Source organism: Pteropus medius, unplaced genomic scaffold (assembly GCF_902729225.1).
Source record: "Pteropus medius unplaced genomic scaffold, Ma_sr-lr_union100, whole genome shotgun sequence".
NCBI classification, from domain to species: domain Eukaryota; kingdom Metazoa; phylum Chordata; class Mammalia; order Chiroptera; family Pteropodidae; genus Pteropus; species Pteropus medius.
In genome coordinates, this window is record NW_024342467.1 from 16527377 (window position 1) to 16546443 (window position 19067).

Consider the following 19067-nt stretch of genomic DNA (forward strand, 5'->3'; position numbering starts at 1 on the left):
GTGAAAACCAGCTCAAAGTAATCAAACCTTTTACACAAGAGCATATAGTTTGATTCATGCTTTTTAAAATCTAAATTTTTCTTCCTGTCCTTAAATCTATTCTTGGCAGTATACATTTTATATTCTTACTAATAAATTTCCCAATGAAATGCTTTATAAACGTCTTAAATGGGGAAGGTTTACATAAGGCATATGGATGCTGTAAAAAAAAGTTGTCACTTATTCACACGGAAGTACACATGAGGTCATGAACTTAAATTCCTATCAAAGGCTGTTTTTCTGAAAAAGTATTTTCATAACTCGAAAGTGAAACTTTGCAAACATAAGATTGATGGGATACAATGTGCAAACTTGTAAGCACCAAAATAAAGACGAGATGCTAAATATATTAATTTCTCCAGTTTGCTACCCTTATGTAAATTTCTGGTAGAAAAATTAGAAAAATTTTTCTTCTAGAATTCTGAATTTTATCTTCACGTCTTTTAAACTCTTAGATTTTCCGTATCCTGTTTCTCTGGCTGCATTCTGAGTAACTTCTTCAGTTCTGTCTTTCCATTCAGTAATTTTGTAAGTATTTGAATCTGCTGTTTAACCCATCTGTGGTAGGTTGACTAGTCCTCCACTGCCATGATGTCCACCTATACCCGAAACCTGTGACTATGGCAGATGGTAGCAGATGGAATATAGGGTACTAATCAGCTGACTTTGAGATGGCAAGATGATCGTGGATTATTGGTTTTCAGAACCAATGTAATGACAAGGGTCTTTATAAATAGAAGAGGGAGGCAGAACCAAAAAATGGTAGCCTGAGAAGAACTTTTGCCTGATGTTGCTTGCTTTGAAGATGAAGGAATGGGGCCATGAGGCAAGGAATGCAGGTGGTTTCTAGTAGCTGGAAAAAGCAAGGAAATGGATTCTCCTGTAGAGCCTCCAGAAGGAACGCCATCCTGCTGACACTTTGATTTTAGCCCAGTGAGACCTATTGAGAATTCTGACCTCCAGAACTGTAAGGTAATAAATTTGTGTTGTTTGAAGTCACTAAATTTATAACTTATTATAGCATCAAGAGGAAACCAATACACCATCCATTTAGTTATTAATTTCAACAATAATATATTTGCTTTCTAAGAGTCTTTTGGTACTACTTCCAGTTTTCTTGGTCCTTTTTAATAATCTCTTCTTTGCTGATTCCATCGTTTTTAAAATTCATAGGTTTTTTTTTGTTTTTCATTAAACTTTTCATTTTGAGATCATTATAAATCTACATGCAGCTGTAAAAAATAATGCAGAAAGACCCATGTACCCTTAACCCAATTTTTTTCCAATGGTCACATCTTGCAACATCACAACCAGCTTGCTGATAATGATACAATCAGGATACAGAACATTTCTATTGCTACAAATATGCCTCATGTTGCCCTTTTATACCACACTACCCCCTCTTTAACCACTGGTGACCACTAATCTTTCCATAGTTATAACTTATTTCAAGAATGTTGTGTAAATGGAAACACACAGTATGCAACATTTTGGGACTGGTTTTATTTACTCCACATAATTCTCTGGAGATTCATCCAAGTCATTGCATGCATCAATAGTTTTTTCCTTTTTATCGATAAGTAATATTCCATGATATTACCGCAGAGATTATCACAAGTTTGTTTAACCATTCATATGTTGAAAGACATTTGGGTTAGTTCCAGTTTGGGGCTATTTTGAATAAAGCTGCTCTAGACATTCATGTACAGGTTTATATGTGAACATAAGTTTTCATTTCCCTGGAATAAATGCCCAGGAGTGCAACTGCTGGATATATAGTGGTTGCATTTTTAGTTTCTTAGGATGCTGTTGAACTCTTTTCCAGGGTAGCTGTAGCATTTTACATTCCCACCAGCAATGTGTAAGTGATCCAGTTTCATAGCATCCTCATCGGCATTTGGTGCTATCACAATGTTTTATTTTAGCTATTTTGATAGGTGTATAGTGATAGTGATATGTCATTGTGATTTTACTTTGCTAATGATGTTGAACACCTTTTCATATGCTTATTTGCCATCTATATCTCCTTTTGAGAGAAATGTCTGTTGGTCATCTTCTAATTGGATTGCTTGCTTTTTTTACTATTGTTTTGAGAGTTCTTTATTCTAGATACTAGTTTTTTGTCAGATACGTGGTTTGAAAACTTTCACACTCCTAGTTTGTCTTTTCATTTGTTTAATAAAGTATTTCACAGAGCAAAGGTTTTTAATTTTGATGAAGTCCAGTTCACCAATTTTTCATTGTATAGACCATGCTTTTGGTAACAACTCTAAAAACTCTTTGGGATAATTCTTTGTAGATACCTAGAGATTTTCTACATAGACAATCATGTCATCTGTAAATAGGGACTGTTTTATTTATCCCTTTACAATATGTATGCCTTTCATTCCCTTTTCTTGCCTTATTGCACTGGTTACAACTTCCAGCACTATGTTAAATAGGTCACTATGGGAGGAGGGGAGAGGTGAGGCTTGTTATTGCTGGTGGCTCCCTACTTGGCATTTTCTGACATTACTCTGATAGTGGTGTTAGACCAGGTTAGGGTGCCTAATTATAGCCTGGAGAGGGTAGAAGTTTAGGCTCCCCTCTTGACTTCGGCTGTCCAAAGGTGGGGGGTCCACAATTTTTCTCTGTGGTGTTTGGCTAGAGTAGAGCATTCATTCTCTAAGGTTTTCTGTCTTGCTAGATCATCTATTTCCTGTTTCTCTTGCTAGAGAGAGCAGGCTTTTAAAACTTTATTGTCGTTTTTTGTGTTCATGAGTGCTTTTGGGTTGCTGGCTTCTCCAGCTACAAGTCTGAGATGTGCGAGGCAAAAGAAAACCCAAGAAATTCAGTATCATGTCATGCTTTGGATCCTGAGGTCTCTGGCTACTCTTTCGCCAGGTTTCAGAGTCTTCTGTCTTATATATAATGTACAGGGATTTTAGTTGTATTTAAGTAAAGGAATAGGGAAAAGTATGTCTACTCCATCTTCTCAGAAGTCAAAGTCACCGTATATACTTTTTGTATTGTTTTTGATCATTTCAGTATCTCAAAACCTTGGAGATCTAAATTATTTTTTCTGTTCCCACTCATGATGTATCATTTTCCTTATTATCTTTTAAATTTTAAGTGTACACCCTGAGGACCGAAGTTAGGATTGCTTTCTTCAGAGTATTTGCATCTGTCTCTGCTGGGAGCCACGAGGCATACTACCTGAGGACCATTTTAGTTCTCTTCAAGGGTCCTAGTTTCATACAGAATCTTCAGGTTCAGTCTTCTTGTCCTGCAGCAGTTCTCAAGGGCTAGTAGTCGATTTCCAGGGCTGATATTGGCATTTGCACCCAAGGACATCTGGGTCATTTGTTTACCAGTACTATCCTTTCGGCTCATAGCTCTCTTCATCTTTTTGTGGGAGAGGGACTAGTATATTTTGAAGATTTTCCTTACCTTCTTGTAAGCCCAGAAATGCTTTTATACTTTATCTAGGAACTGGTTTGTATTGTGGTTAGAGAGCTAAGATCACTGGGAGAAACGGAAATCCCTTACGTATGACATTCGGTGGTAAGTATCACCTTGAAAACAACTGGGAAAACTATTCCTCATGATTACCAGGTTTTTGTTAAACAGCCAGACATGAAGATTTTATTGCTAGTGTTTTAACTTCCTTAATGAAAACTGTCATTTTGGGTGAGACAGATTATTAGAATAATATTCAATTTTTAGTATCTACAACAAAACTGAGCCTTGCTCACCATATTACCATAACTGGGTTCTGGTGTACTGACAAACTTGATCTTCAGAAGAGTTAACAACTGGAGAAAACTAGAATATTGCAGGGTATATTTGAAAATAGTGAGGTGTAAGAGCTATAAAACGCGGTCTAACCTGTCGTCTATGGCTCAGCGTCACTCCAGAACTGCAGCTGTAGCTGAAAAGTCCTTTGGACATTTTCCCCAAAAGAACAAACCAAATCTTTATTTTATGCTCCTGCAGCTAGTTCTCTCTCATTTCAATAACCTGCTCTGAAGATCCAGCTCATTGCATCCCATAGAGACATAAGAGATGTTTTGATAACCAGTATTGTTTTATTCACGACTTCTTTCCTCCATTTATTCAGTAAATCAATTTAAGAAGGTGACCAATTCTTGGAAAGCCAAGAATCAAACTGTAGCTTCCAGAAAATATTCTTCCCTGATCATCCTGACTCCTACTTTAAAATCCAGTTCTAAAGATGGCCCTTATAAACTTGATTCTTCAGTAAGAACAATAATAATTGCTGATAACTTATTATAAGCTCGTTACATACATTTACTCCTCAGAACAATCCTAAGACATCGGTGTTTTGGCTGTTCTAACTCTAGAGGTGAGGAAACTGAGGCACGGAGTCAAGTAACCCAAAGTTTCCCAGCTCGACAGTAGTGGAACCGATCATTGATCCGAGGCTGTCTGGTTCCAGAGTCTGTGCAATAATCCTCTTGTGTGGGCTGTCTACGGCCAAGGCCAGGCCCACTATTAGTGATGATCTGACAAAATGAAACGTGGTACTTTTAGGAGGGAATACAGGTTAAACCACAATTACATTTATTCCTCTAAGAATAGGATGCCAACTTTTACATTTAAAAACATATATTACCAACTATCTCTGCAGTCTGCCTGCTCTTACTAAGCTGATAAAAAAATTCCAAAGCAGAGTGATTCAACAGCACCATCATTAAGTTGCAAATCTACCCTCGATCACGGAGCAAGAATACGCTTCGGATCGACAAGAAAATAACTTTAAGTGTTCACAGAAGAAGTACCCATATCCATTTATCATACATTCCAGTATCTCATGCCCCCCTCTGCAATTGTCTAACTCTTAACCTAGTTTCTCTTTATAGTCCAAAAAAATGGAATTATTCAAATGAGATATCCCTTCAGAGCACTGTTGAAAATATGTTAAAAGTAGAGATATCCCGGGTCCCTGTTCTACACATTAAAAATATATTAGCACAGAGAGAAAATATCCGTGGATACATTCTATTATGTTCTAATGAGTTTTTGCTTCCCCCTTTTTGATAATGTCTTCAATTTCTTCTGAGACCCTTCCTTTGTAGTCATTTGGTTCTATTGCATTTAACTTCTTTTGATATTCTGGTGGCAAGCCATTCTCTTTTGCACCCAGGCAAATGACCTACAAATGGTTAAAATAAAGAAAAAGACCTCTTTTAGTTGGGAACAAAATTTAACTTAGAATATTGCAGCTTTATTTGCAGTATCCACGTATGAACTATTAGCTTTCAGATAATTCTAGAATAAACAGTTATAGAACAAAAGGGAGCTATAGTCATTCCTCTCACATTGAGTATGAATGCGTGCGGAGTTTTCAAAGCCACATGATACAACCTCATGGAATATCAATTTTACTCAATAGTGTAAAATATTTTTATATTAAGACAAAAGCTTATTGTATAGACTTTGCATGATCTCTTAAGAAAAAAAATATCATTCTTCAGAAAAATGTAAAGCTTACAGGGAGCAATTTTAGTTGAATCCCAGAGTGTACTCTACCCCTGAATTAAATATGAGGGAAGAAAGGACAACTGTGTCCAGCACTCCTTCCCAGGTCCACACCAGGTTAACCCATCGAGGCGCCACACTAGAAAACTCCAGATTAGCTGCTGGCAGGGGAACTGGGTCATCCACTTCAGTGCCATATCCTTATCGGGCCTGCCAACAATACCTGAGTTTGGGCTTCTGTAAAGAGATGCTGGGGTCTCTATTCTGTGCTAGGAGGGATGGTTTCCCTGATTATGAAAGGCAGGAAGACATTTTTTCCCTTTGGGGATGGAAAATATTTCAGCAGTAGAAAATATATTTTTTTCCCCATTAAAATGAATCTTAGTGTTCATATGTTGTGGAGAGAAAAGACTCCGAAAGCATGTGCATAGAGTGAGTCTCCTAAAAATCTATTACACGTGTTATTTTCTACTTGAAGAAAGAAAATACATGTCTAGAATTATGACTCACATTTCTAAAAGTTTTTTTTAATAAACTAAGTTTTAGGAATATAGTTCTATCATTACAAATAAATGTGAACATTTTTGTTTTTCGTTTTAGGTAAATAACTTTTTTTTTAATTAAAATGAATTGTTCGTGTAGAATTTAAAACACGCAAAGCCTTTAAAAACCAAGATAGTCTTTATTTCAGCTCAATGAAAAAAGGAATCACCAAACATTTCTGTAAGTAGCTTACCTTTTTATACTGAGGTGAAGGGGGTGCACTCTCATAATTTTTCATCTGATAACTTCGACAGGTTATTTCTTTTCCTTTTTGAGTGTAAACATTAATTTCTATTGGGACATACGTTCCACTATTAACCCCTTCTTGCCTGAAACAAGAACAGCCAAATTTTAACCATACTTGACTTAGCCAAGTTAGTTTACTGGATTAAAATTTTAACTATATATGCAAGTATTGCTCCCTACTTATTTTGGGATATAGTAGAACAAATTATACTATTACTACATCAAAAGTAAACTTAGCATTTCAATTAGGAAGCCTGCTTCAATGTAGTTACTTGGTATACCCCTGAAACATTGCTCTCTAGGCTACAAAAAATGGACTAAATGTTCCGACAGCAAGAGACTATCTACACAGAGAAGAGTAGAGAGATAGTTTATTCTCGTTCGCAAATGAGGTAAAACATCAAGCATGTCAGATAATCTGCTCTTCTCAAGTCCTACTCCTCTGTTAATTTTTATTTTTTTTTTTTCATTAAATGCACTGTCACACAACTCTTGGGAATTCTAGGTATAAAAAGTATCAAGGCATTCTTAATATGTTGTTAAAGTTTTTGCAAATTATTATTATTCTTTCACTGATTCAACGGCCACTGTAAATTAGTTTTTAAAAACTGGCTATAATAAAACTGAACGATTGCTCTCAAAATCAATAAAAGTTTGCAACAATTCATGCCTTTTCATAATATGAAACTACAAAGATTTTTATAAAAGACAAATAGAATGAAAATACGGACCTTCATCTTTTACAGACGAGATTACACATGTCACCCCCAAATCTCAATCGGAAAGTGTAACCCTTCTAGATTTTTCTTTTTAGGAAATGCACATTATACCTTTTATGTTAACTCTAAAGTGTAAAGACTATGTCTATAAGCATATGGTTTTGAAAACCCAACACATATATACACATCCTTGCATATGATCCACTTTCGAAATTAGTAATTATTTAACTTAAAATTAGAAGCCACCTACTTATCCAGAGAACTTAAATTGCTTTTGTTCATTTTCCATACTACTCCCCATACTTCATCGCCAGGACTTTGAAAAATGGTGGCTATACCTCCGTGCCAAATTTCACTTGTTTTGCCTCGGTAATTGCCAAAGTCAAGCTTAAAATCCTACAAAGAAAACGAAAGTGATATGATCAATAGCCTCCTGAACTAAAATTTCCCTCCTCAAAAAAAAGATTTATCTTGAACTTTAAGCAATTAAAACATAAACTCTGAGTTCCTTCTACATGTAAGATGCTGTGGAAAATACAAAGATAAACAATGACCCTCTTCTCAAAGACTATATTTTTTCATATTTTTCTTTAAAAATGAAATGTATACTATGTATACATATTTTACCATAAGTGAAGAGTGTAAAAGGGCGGGTAGGTGGGGAATCACATAATCCCAAAGCTTAACACAACCATTTTCATCTTTGAAAATTACTCCCCAGTCTACTTACATGTAGATTTTAATTTGGAGACAATAATAGTGTACATGACTCTTGAGACTGGGTGAAGGCTACGCAGGGGTTATAAAATTCCATTTTTATGTAGACAGTATCCTACTAGCATTTATCATTATGACTGCACAAAGGGAACTGGCATTTGAATGTGATTTGTAAACTTATTAATCTAACATTCATAAATTGTACAAATATATCTATCATCATCATAAGTGCAGCTAATACTGGAAAAGGCACCGGGTTCTACACACTGTACGAGCTTTCCACGGACTATCATCTTTATCCTGCCAACAACTTTATTATACCCATTTAATGGCAAGAAAAATTGTGGCTTACAGAAATTAAGCAACTTGCCTAAAACCTCACAACTGATAGGTAATGGAGCCAGGTTTTCAGTTTAGTTTCTTCCCTCACAGAGATGGATAAGCAGAGGACAGAGTCCTGGGGAAGACTTAAAAACCTTACTTGGCTGTTTAGGAAGATTTCTTTCCATCTTTGCAAAGCTCAGTTTCCTTAATAATAAAATTTAAAACGGTTGGACTAGATGATAAAACTCAGGTTTATATTTATTCCCATCGCCTTCAGTTTCTTAAAAAACCTTGTCTCAGACATTTTAGGAAAAAGGTTAGTCTGAGTGACCAGTACCTTCAACTGGTATACTGGATGTTCTAGGACCAAGCATCCCTGGCAGGATGACAAAGGATCTGGTAAAAGTTGCAGCAACAGTAGGAGTTAGCTGTTAATCGCTAAATCCAATAGACGATTTTCATTCTTCGTCTTGCTCTACTTCTCAGCCGCTTCTGACACAGTTAACCACCCTGTCTCGATCTGCCACCTTCCTGACTTTCGGACTGTTCCTTGATCTCCTCTATTCCCCTTCTCAACTCCTCTACTACCTGGCCTTTAAATGTTGGAGTTTCTAAGAGCTCGGTTTAGGTCCTTTTCTCTGCTCATTCAGCTGTTTGCTGAAGACAATCTCATCCCCTCCAAAGGCTTCAAATATCATCCAATATTCCAATCATCTTTTAATCCAATCAGATCTCTCTTGAGAGCTTTAAAAGTGCTTAGAACAGGGCCTAGCATATAGACAGTACTTAATAAATGTTCACAAACATATTTTTTTTTGCTCACTTTGATGTAAAACAAGAATCTCAAACTCGGTATGTTCAAACCCAGCTTGATCTTCCTTCCCAGACCTGATTCTCCTCTTTACAAAATGAATCACCATCATCCACCCTGTTTTTGCACCGAAAACCTTAGTCATCTTTATTATCTCCTCCTTTCACAATCAATCACCAAGGAGATAACACTGTTACCTCCTAAATATCTCCCAAACCCACCTACCCTCTACTGTTACCACTCGGGGTGCCATTATCTTTAGTACAGATTGCTACAAAAGCTTTCTAACTGGGCTCCCCACATCCACTTTGCCCCCACTTCCAATCCGTTTTCCATAGCAATCACATGAGCTTTCAAAGATGCAAATCTGACCTTTCCTTTGCTTAAATCCTGCAATGGGTCTTCTCATTACTCTCTAGATAAAGACCAAAGTCTCCTTTGGCTTCTCTTGTCCTGTAACATGTGGCCCTTCCCTACCTCTCTAGTCTCGCTTCATCCTCCTCACACACTCAGCTCCAGCGTCAGGAGCTGGATGATCTAGCTTCTTCTTTCCTGAGGTCTGTTGTACAAGCTGTTTCTTCTGTTTTGTTTGCTTCTTCCCTCCCCCAACCACTCCAGTCTCGGCTTTAAAGTCACGTTTTTAGAGAGCTTTACAGAGCATGCAGGTCAGGTCAGGTCCCCACACAACTCCCATAACACTCGTATATCTTCTTAAAAAAAAAAAAAAAAAGACCACCTTTTTTAGAATAGTTTTAAATTCACAACAAAATCGAGAGGAAGGTACAGCATGTCTCTCTTTTAAGACTAACCATACCCGAAACTGAATAATCATTTGTTTTGATAGCTCTTCCCCTCGTCTCCACTCCAAGTGTCTAAACTTCTTTCTCATATTTAGGGAATTCTCTACCTTATGAGTCTGGGGAGTGGAGAGTGCCTGAGCCTGATTCCTGTTTTTAAAACTCTGAATGCCAGAAGTTGGTTCTCACAGCTTTGCTTGCAGTCAGGGCATGGGCACGTGGCCAAGATTGAGCCAATCAGGACATCCCTGGGGCTTTGAATTAGAAGCTACTGCACGCAGACAGCAGAAACTCCACACTGATGGTGGCAGCCACATCTGGGTTTCAGTAACTGCAGAGGTGTAGTAACCCTGACAGGTAGGGTCCAGAGCAAGTGGTGTCGGTGATGCCTGAGGCAGTGTCCATGTTTACCAAGTCCAGCAGTGGTGCAGCAATGGCCTGGGCTGGTTCTTTACCGCTGGCTGTATTTCAGTTGCTGTGCCTCCCTTTATGCCTGCCTGTTTTATCAGCTTCGTGGTCCTATATCCTGGTCATTCTGTGAGCTCTCCAACAGCCTTTCAACACATTTTTTTTTCTGCTTAAGTCAGCTACTTTCTGTTGCTTGCAGCTAAGAACCCTGGTGATGGCAGCAGAGACCATGTTTGTCTAGTTCAACGAGTCAAAGGTTTTGTACATAATTTGTTTGCGTGTCTCTCCTATAGCCTGGGAGGTCCGCAAAGCAGCAGCTTTATTCAGTCATCTTTGTGTCTCCAGGTAAGTACTGAAAGAATATGTACTAAATGAATGAATGGACTGTACTGAAGAACAATGATTTTTTTTTTTTTATCCAAGAGGGTTGCATTTCATCCAGCCACTTAACTGAGCACAACCCTTAGTAGGAATTAGAGTTCCAGCATTCAGATCGGGAGCAAAATATAGGTAACCAGATTTTTACAATACTAGTGACAAGTCCTGTAGCAAAGGACTTGTACAGAACAGAAAGCGACCGATCCCATGACTTGGGTCAGAGAAGGCCTCTCAGCGGTACCAACTGAATGGATTCTGTGAGGATGCCCCTGCGTTAGTGGACAAGATCTGGCTGGGCAGAACGAGCAGCTTGCGGAAACGTTAGGAGGGGGAGCTCACGGCAGTCTGGGGCGCATCGTTGCTGGGATGGCACAGCTCAGTAGGGGTCAAGCATAGGGCCAGGTGGCCGTGCTTAGGAGAGCAGCAGTCAAAACGTGAAGATAAAATGTACTCCTTATCAGGAAGAGCTGAATTCCCAGCCCCGTTCGAAAACTAGGAATCCTGGCCCCTCGTCTGCTGAGGGGCGGGGAGCACTAACCTGCAGGCGGGCCACGCAGCAGAACGCGGCCGAGGGGTTTCGGAGGTGAATCCGCTCCGTCAGCAGGTTGCTGCCATAGGCGAAGTACAGAAAACTGTCCTCCTCCTGACCCCGCAGGTCCTCGCAGCTCGAGTTCGCCATGTCCCACCAGAAGCCTGCACAGCCCCAGCGCTGGCAGCAGGGGTATGGAGAGAGGATGGCGAGCGAAGCGCGGCGGCGGGTGACTGTAGGTCAGTGGCCGCCAGGCCACGGCCTCCGAAGTCAGGGGGGAAGAGGAGAGTGTGGGTCCGGCGAGTCGGGAGCGAGCGCTCTTCTGATTGGCTGCCGGTCTCCCCTCTACTTGGACTCAGAGAGGCTCAGTCCGGGAGCCGAATTCTCATTGGATACGCTAACCTGTTGTCCCGCCCCCGCGCTCAAGGCTCCATCTGATTGGCGGATGGGCGGGCGCTTCGCGGGTGCAGGTCAGGTCAAGTGGGCTCGGTTTGGGGGTTGCGGGGCGGCGCGCGGGTCACGCCAGATTCTTATTTTCAGGTGGTGAGCTTGTGGGTTCCTTGCCGGGTGTGTTCTTTAGGGAGCTCTGGGAAGATCTGAAGCCAAACAGCGGCCCTGGCTTCTACCCCCCCCCCATGGTTTTCGCAGCTGGCGGCTCGCCCCAGTTTTGCCCTCCCGGTTTGGAAGAGTCGATCGGGATGCTGAATGTTTGGGGCTCCCTTCCCTGAGGGAAGTAGCCGACTGGGTTCATACCGTTTACTAGCCAGGTAACCTTGGGTACCTCTCGCCTGTTTTCTCTTTTTAAAATAGACAAGGAGAAATAAAATAAAACCCTCTATCTAACAAGGTTTATGTAAGTATTAAAAGAGTAGTTTGTTAATGTCTTTAAATGCAAAACAACAACAACAACAACAAAAAACAAAACTCCAAAGCAAAATAAGTATAAAAACAATGAAATAAAACCCTATATTGTTAACTTTGAAATGAAAATAATAATATGAACTCAGAGCCTAGAAACAATGACTATCCTTCGCACCCAGATTTTGATCTCTAAATATCACTCTCCACTAAAAGGTACCAGGGCTCCTTGGAGAAATGGCTGAGGCCAGGTCGAGAGCTGGGAATGAATAAAAGTGATTGGAACTTCTTGTGATAGAAAGTAAGGAAGTATCCAAGAAAAACGAGGTCCTTTCAAAACGGCGTGGGAGCCAGCTTGAAGGTATGCCTACGGGTCAAAATTAGAACAATTTGAGCGTCAAAAATAATGACTGAAATTGATTGAAAATGTCAGACATTAAAGTCATTCCCCTAAAAGACCAAGCCAAATCTAAAAACCAATAATTTTTAGACACCTCATTTACCATGCTATTGGTACTAGGCTTGGCATTACACCAACCCTTTACTCTGAAAAGTGGTAATTTAAGAAAATAAACATTTATCCTGCTTGTTTAGTTGCAGCTGCATTTCAGGGTAACCAAATAGCCCCAGTTGATGAGGAAACAGTTCTCTTTACAAAATTATACCAGCTAAATAATTTAAAATGAAAGATAGAAAATCACCATTTTTCAGACCCTAATGAAATGACTGATTCATGCCAGGATTCATCAATGAAACCATTTGGTGAAAGAGATAGGGGATAGGATATTCATGCGCTGCAAAATTATTCCCCAGGGATTACTTGCTGGTGGTCAGGGGAGAAATATGACAGTAGAGAAATCTGGACCCTCCTACCTTAACCTAGATGAATGTCATCATCACTAAAAGTGGACCAACCGGATAGTGTGTGTCTCCTGATGTGACACAATATGAAGCACCAGCATCATCTGTATTGTTTCCAAAAATTCTTAACCTGAACATAATCAAGTAGGAGGATAGAAGAAAAATATAAGACCAAGAGGAAACAATCAGAAAAGTCCAAAACAAATGATGGGACATCCTGCAGAACAAATAGCTTATTCTCTTAGGTTAGTATTTAAACAACAACAACAACAACAAACAAACAAACAAAAACCAGGACTGAGGACAGGCTGTTCTAGATGAAAAGAAACATGAGAGACATAATAACCAAATACAGCAGCTCACCCTTGGTTCTGATTTAATAAACCATATATAAAAGATATTCTGGGTATAATGAGAAATTTGAATATAGACTTAGATATTAGACAATTTTTAAAAAATTAGGTATGATAGTGATATTGTGTTTTGTAGAAAAAATGTCTTCTTTTAGATATACATACTGGCATGTTTAGCAGTAAAATGTTTGATATCAATATTAAAATAATTCAGGAAAATGAAGATATGGGAAGTGTTAAATGTTAAACTGAGTGATTTATATGTAGATACTCATTTTATACTTCTATTTATTTTCTGCATATTTGAACATGTTCATGTTATATCACAAAAGAAAAAGGGAAAAGGTTATATATGTAAAGTACCTGGAATATTAGCGAGCACTCGATCAGCAATAACATTATTATTATATAATCTGCCAATAGGAAGGCTTATCTCCTCTTCTACCCCTCAAATATCAAAGCAGAACTTGAAATAGGCATTTGGTCATTTCAGTGAGCAAGTTGCTTTTCTTGGTAAGATCATGCTCTATTGCACCATGAATTCCCAAGGCCTCTGCTTTGGAGCACTACCATTTAAAATGTCCTCCTGGGGTGGCGGTACCAGGCGCCCCATCTCGGTGATGGCGGGAGGGAACCCCTCGGGCGCCTGTAGTGTGCAAAAAAAAAAAAAAAAACAGTCTTGTGCACTATAAATTGCTTTTAGACAGTCAAAATATATTTATTATTTAATTAATTATTTTAAGGTATATTACTTTTCTCTTCCTATACTTCTCACTCATTGCTTAATTTTATAGCAATTGACTTTTCTCAAGGCCACTTTGCAAAAATTTTCTGATGTTAAGCACTGATGTTTCCTCAAACATCGAAAGTCTTATTCCAGTTAAGCATTTTATTTAGCATCTACAAGTGCAGTGTACTGACCCTTGTTGGCCAGCAAGGGGCGGTAGGTAGCAAGGTTTTTTGGTTTTGTTTCAAATTTAACCAAAGCCTGATTAATATTACTTAACATTTATTGAACACTTATTAAATGCCAGACACTAGTCTTAACGCTTATATACAACAGCTCATTTAATCCTGAAAACAGCCCTATGCAGAAAGTTCTGGTATTATTCTCATTTTACAGGTAAGGAAACTGAGGTACAGTAGGTTAACTAACCTTCCCAGGTTGTAGTTAGCAATGACTGAAGCAGAAGTTCACAGCCAAGCAGTCTGATTCTAGAGTCATTACTGGGTGCTGCTTCCCCGATTTCTCAAATTGTTGAACCCTAGGGGTCTAGACATAACTGGTTATTGTCAGGGAGGAGAGAATTTACTCCCTACCCACCCTTCTTTAGTTTTTCTGGCTAGACTAATAGTAAAATAATCAAATTGACACAAGACTAAATTAATAGGAGAAACATCAATTTAATACAAGCGCATGGGAGAATCATAATATGATATTCAGAATATAATACGAGGCCCAAAGAAATTACTGAACCAGGCACCTTTTAATGCCTTTTAGACAAAGAAACAATAAATTTGTGAAAAACCAATAGGACAGAGAAAGTTAGTGCTCATTAGAAAGGGATCCGAGCAAGGTTTGGTTATTCATTAGTGAGAAATCTAAGCAAAGCAAATTAGCAAAGGCGGTACAGGGCTTGTTGACACAAGCTTTTGACTCTGGATGCTTTTAGCTCTCACAGTAAAGTGTCTCTCTGCCTCTGGAGCAGGAAGGGCACTTATCAAAAAATAAATTTTTCTCTTTTGAGGCAGAAGGGTCAGGGTTTTCTACTTGCATGGGCAGTTTCTTAAGTAACTGTAACTCAAAATAATCAATATGCCATGGTGGGATATCTTGGGGATGCCTGCCCTTGGACCGCCACTTTTAAGTACAATCTCTATATTATATATAAAGGTATTATAAAATGGTAATTCTAGCTTTCAATCACTTGATGATAATGACGTGAAATTTTTTCCAAATGCCATCTTTTAAATCCAGTGGTCTTTAAAGTTTTTGATTGTATCATTAAAAAATTGTGAGCACACACCCGGTGTGTGTATATATATATATGTGTATATATAATGCATCCTATATTATCCACAAAATAGAATTTAAAAACAACTATTTTAACTGTCACATTACTTGTGAGAGTTTCATTCAATCATTGGCCAGTCTCAAGGAAAATATACACATAGGGGCCAAGTTAATTATAAATAATTGTGGATGGAAATCTATATTTCAAATAGTCCTCCTGCAGATTTCCATGTTTGGGCTAACTTCGTGAGGTCTTGTTAGTTCACGGTTATTTTTATCTTGCTGTAGAGCCCGTGTCCGAAGTCAGGAATGTCATCTCCGTCCCTTTCTTTTATCTTTTCTTGTGCTCGCCATTTTAGTAAGATGTACAGTCTCGTTCTTTGAAGAAATCTTTTTTTTGGTAAGAATTAGTTCTCTGTAAACTCACTTAATCAAGCACAGATAAAGTAAGTCACAAAACACAGAACGAATAAAGGCCAGTGCCACCGGCATCCCCTCCTCAGAGAGGCACCTGTCCCCCCACCCCCCAGGACACCTCCCATCTCTTACGAGACAGACGATGACTGACTGACTGAGGATTCTAGAGTCAGAGTAAAACAATTACATTAGTACGTAACTATATTTACTAAAGATAGTAAGGGCAAAGTATAGTAAAGCAAACTTCTTTCTAATATTTTAGATTAGAAGTAAATAAAAATAGAATTTTAATTGTTTTCATACCTCAGTGGATCAGCTTGCTCATCCACTTTGAATACCATGGTTGTAATCGATTTTAGCCTTATCATTTTTAAAAGAACAAGGTGAAACATTTGCATATTAGGCAGGTTCGAAGAGCTGTTTCATGAGGAGGCAGTGTGTCTGCTGAGGAAAGCTTGCTGGCTGCTTAGCTAGGCCATTCGGGGTAGTAGTACTTCAGTGGGGCAGATGAGGACTAGGTCTCATGAGTCTGTCTCTTAGCTGTGTAGGCTGAGAAATTCCATCTTGGCTCTGGGAGCAGATTTACACTAATCGACCTCGTAAGAGATGGATGTATGCATCAGAATGCCAATTTGTTGATGTCCAACGAGAACTGTAACAGGTTAGCCAGATACTTGTGTTCATTGATCAATGCATTTTCTCCCACTAGGAAAATTATATCCACGTGAGAAACCTTCAGGCATGAGCTTAGCATGTTTGAGGAACAGCAGATGGGTAGGTGGTTAAAATGGAAGGAATAAGAGGAGGAGTGGTAGGAGATGAGGTCAATAGATAGGCAAGAAGCAGCTCATGCAGCACCTGAAGGCCATGTTAAGGAGTCTGGATATATTCTAAGAGATCAGAAGCTCTAGGGGTGTTTATAGGCAGCGATTTGATCTGAATTACTTTTCAACAGGATAATCCTGGATGCTGAGTAGAGAATCACTTTTAAGGAGATAAAAATGATAGTTAAGAGACAAGTGAAGAAGTTATTGCAGAAGTTTCGACAAGAGTGGATGGTGACTTTGGACTAGGGCTGTGAGAGTGAAGCTGGAGAGAAGGGGACTGGTTTGGGTGCTTTTTTATGGGAGAGAAGACAAGACTTGCTGAGGGATTGGAGGTGTGAGTCCATGCTTACCAAACGACCTTCCAGTTGTAATTTGTCTTAGTAGATTTTCCTTGTGGAAAAGGAAGCACTGATCAGGGAACACAGGAGTCTGATTTTCCTGCTAATTCTAGTTTTCTTCTCTGAGAATTTGAACTTGATCTGAGAAGGTTAGGTTCCTTGGGTGCCTAGAATGTAGCTTGTAACACTCTAAGCTGGTCTCAGCCACATTTACACAGATGGAATCAGAAGAGGAGGAAGGTGATCTTAGTGACAGAGAAGAAGAAAGCAGACCACAGCCAGAGGAGAGAAGGGAGATAGAGAAATCTGAGCCCTGAGCTCAGTCAAGTGTCTGGCTCCAGCTATTACCAAGACCTATTCAATTTCTTTCTTTAGTTTTCACAAGAAAGTCTCATATGCCTTATATTCCAAACCACACTGATAATGAAATAAAGGATTCTTATTAAATGCATATAGTTTATGTGGAAGGCAGCATATTTAATCCCACAATGATATTTTGGATTGTCTTGAAGACTTCTAGCTTCCAAAGTATTTTACTATGCTTGTATTATTTTAAATAAATATATATTAGTAACCTAAAGTATAGAGAAGTTATTATCTGTTATATGTGGTCCCAGCTTACACAGGCAGTATGAAATAAATATGAACCTCCAACAACTAGAAGGACGTGGAATAAACAGTTATTGAGAAAGAATTCTGTTCACTGCCTAAACCCAGAATGAGTTACCTTTGACTCATCCCTCCCCTGCAAAGATGGCATTTAATCAGTCAGTAAGATCTGCAGCTAACCACATTGTATCCAGCCTCCTCCTCGTTCCCACACTCCCCACCTTCTCCCTGGAGTCGTCATCTCACACTTGACTGGTTTCCCTGACTCTGCTTTTCTGTGGAAATGGGGTACACACCACATAAGGACAGCAGAGGTCGGGTAGGGAATTGTGAGTAGTTCAATTTCGGTAGAGCACTGGGTCCATATCAGGAAATGAAAGAAAAGTCTGAAAGGAGATCAGCTTAGTTTATGGGAGGTTTGCATTAAAAGTTCAGACTATTTAGTGGTCTAAAGAAGACATTTTTATTTTTGAGCAGAGGGGGCCCTCCTGCACCTTTGGGAACTTGTTCTAGCGGCTGTGAATAGGATAGCCTGGGAGGGTGTAGGATGGGTAGGTGGCCAAGTGCTGGGTTCACTGTAAGATCAAGGTCATGAAAGCCTTGGGCTAGGGCTGTTTATGGAATGGGAATGAAGGGATGGAAGGGAGTGAAGACATGTTCTTTTAATTTGCTTTTGCGAAATCACTCCATTGTGCAGAAACTTTTAGAGACTCTATGTTTATTAGTTTATCAAGTTCAGGCTGTTGTGCAAGCCTTTATGAACTAATTCCATTCTGCGTGGCCAGTCTGATTTCTCAGTTGATGGTAAACCCTTTGTAGGCAAGGACCACACCTTATATTTCTGTATACCTGCAGTACTTACCACAGGAGAGATGAATAGTCAATATTTGCTGATTAATTGAACCAGAGTCAAAATCTCCCCTACACGTCACACAGGCTCTCCAATCTTTTTTCCTCTATGATTTCTTCCAACTTTCCTTGATTTACTTAGAGGCACTTGCCCTTTAGCTCTGATTTGAGGTTTACAATTTTATACGAATGCTTTAGCATGTGAGATTCCGCATGCATTTTATTAGCCATAGAGGTATTTATATTTATATCTCCTCCCAGCTTATGGTCTGGCAAATGACAGGGAAGCATGCCAGAATATATTAAGTCAGAAATGTTCTTGGGGTAAGGGGCGGAAAAGAATATATTAAAATTTCAAAAGGCAGTAATTTTTCAGGATGTTTGACAGATCATCTGTATTCTTGTTTCGAGATTAACCCTGAAAAGTAGTTCCAATACAGTTTAGTATTTAGTGCTTAGTAAATGGTCTCCTTTGAGAGCTCTGTCTCTATCTCTATGTCTATCACTGTAACTATACACTTTGGAAAGGCATATGTGAGACTGTTAACGGTGCTTATCAGTGGGAAGGGAAATGGAATTGGAGGTATGGGAAACGGGAGCAAGTCTAACAAAAAGCTTTGTTGTTTTTTTCTGTTATTGTTCTGTATTCCTTCATATTGTTTGTGCTTCGAGCACGTATTCATTATCACTTTTATTATTTTAACATATATACATTATTAAAATTTGGAACCAAAATGCATACCTTATGGAATTTTAGGCCAAAATCTGGAGACCTAATGTCAGCAGGATAAAAACAGGGTGTTGATTAAATAAATTGCCCAAAGAGACTGATGTAGCAAACAACTTCCCAAGCAGGTCTGCCTCTCACCATATCAGTCAGATAATTAGGCCACATCAGTTAACCTTGCTGTGTGAAAGCTACTGCCTCACTCTGCAGGCCCGCATCTGC

At 39.0% G+C, this 19067-nt stretch overlaps 1 protein-coding gene and 1 long non-coding RNA gene across 3 annotated transcripts in view; one reads left to right on the forward strand and one right to left on the reverse strand.

Moving 5' to 3' along the window:
• Positions 1-4566: 4566 nt before the first annotated feature.
• Positions 4567-11292, reverse strand: GGCT (gamma-glutamylcyclotransferase). 2 transcript variants are annotated; one of them, XM_039862649.1, is made up of 4 exons: positions 11002-11284; positions 7279-7424; positions 6257-6392; positions 4567-5194 (listed from the first exon to the last, which is right to left on the reverse strand). In XM_039862649.1, the coding sequence occupies exons 1-4, from the start codon at positions 11140-11142 to the stop codon at positions 5051-5053; spliced, it is 567 nt and encodes a 188-aa protein (XP_039718583.1). In that variant the 5' UTR covers positions 11143-11284; the 3' UTR covers positions 4567-5050. The 2 variants fall into 2 exon arrangements, with proteins under 2 accessions (XP_039718583.1, XP_039718584.1); XM_039862650.1 differs by lacking the exon at positions 6257-6392 and having other exon boundaries at positions 5137-5194; positions 11002-11292.
• A 148-nt stretch (positions 11293-11440) lies between these two features.
• LOC120602409 (uncharacterized) overlaps positions 11441-19067 on the forward strand; it is a 29091-nt gene continuing 21464 nt past the window's right edge. Inside the window, exons 1-2 of the long non-coding RNA XR_005652745.1 lie at positions 11441-11759; positions 12067-12211. This is a non-coding gene — a long non-coding RNA (uncharacterized LOC120602409). The remainder of the gene's footprint in view (positions 11760-12066; positions 12212-19067) is intronic.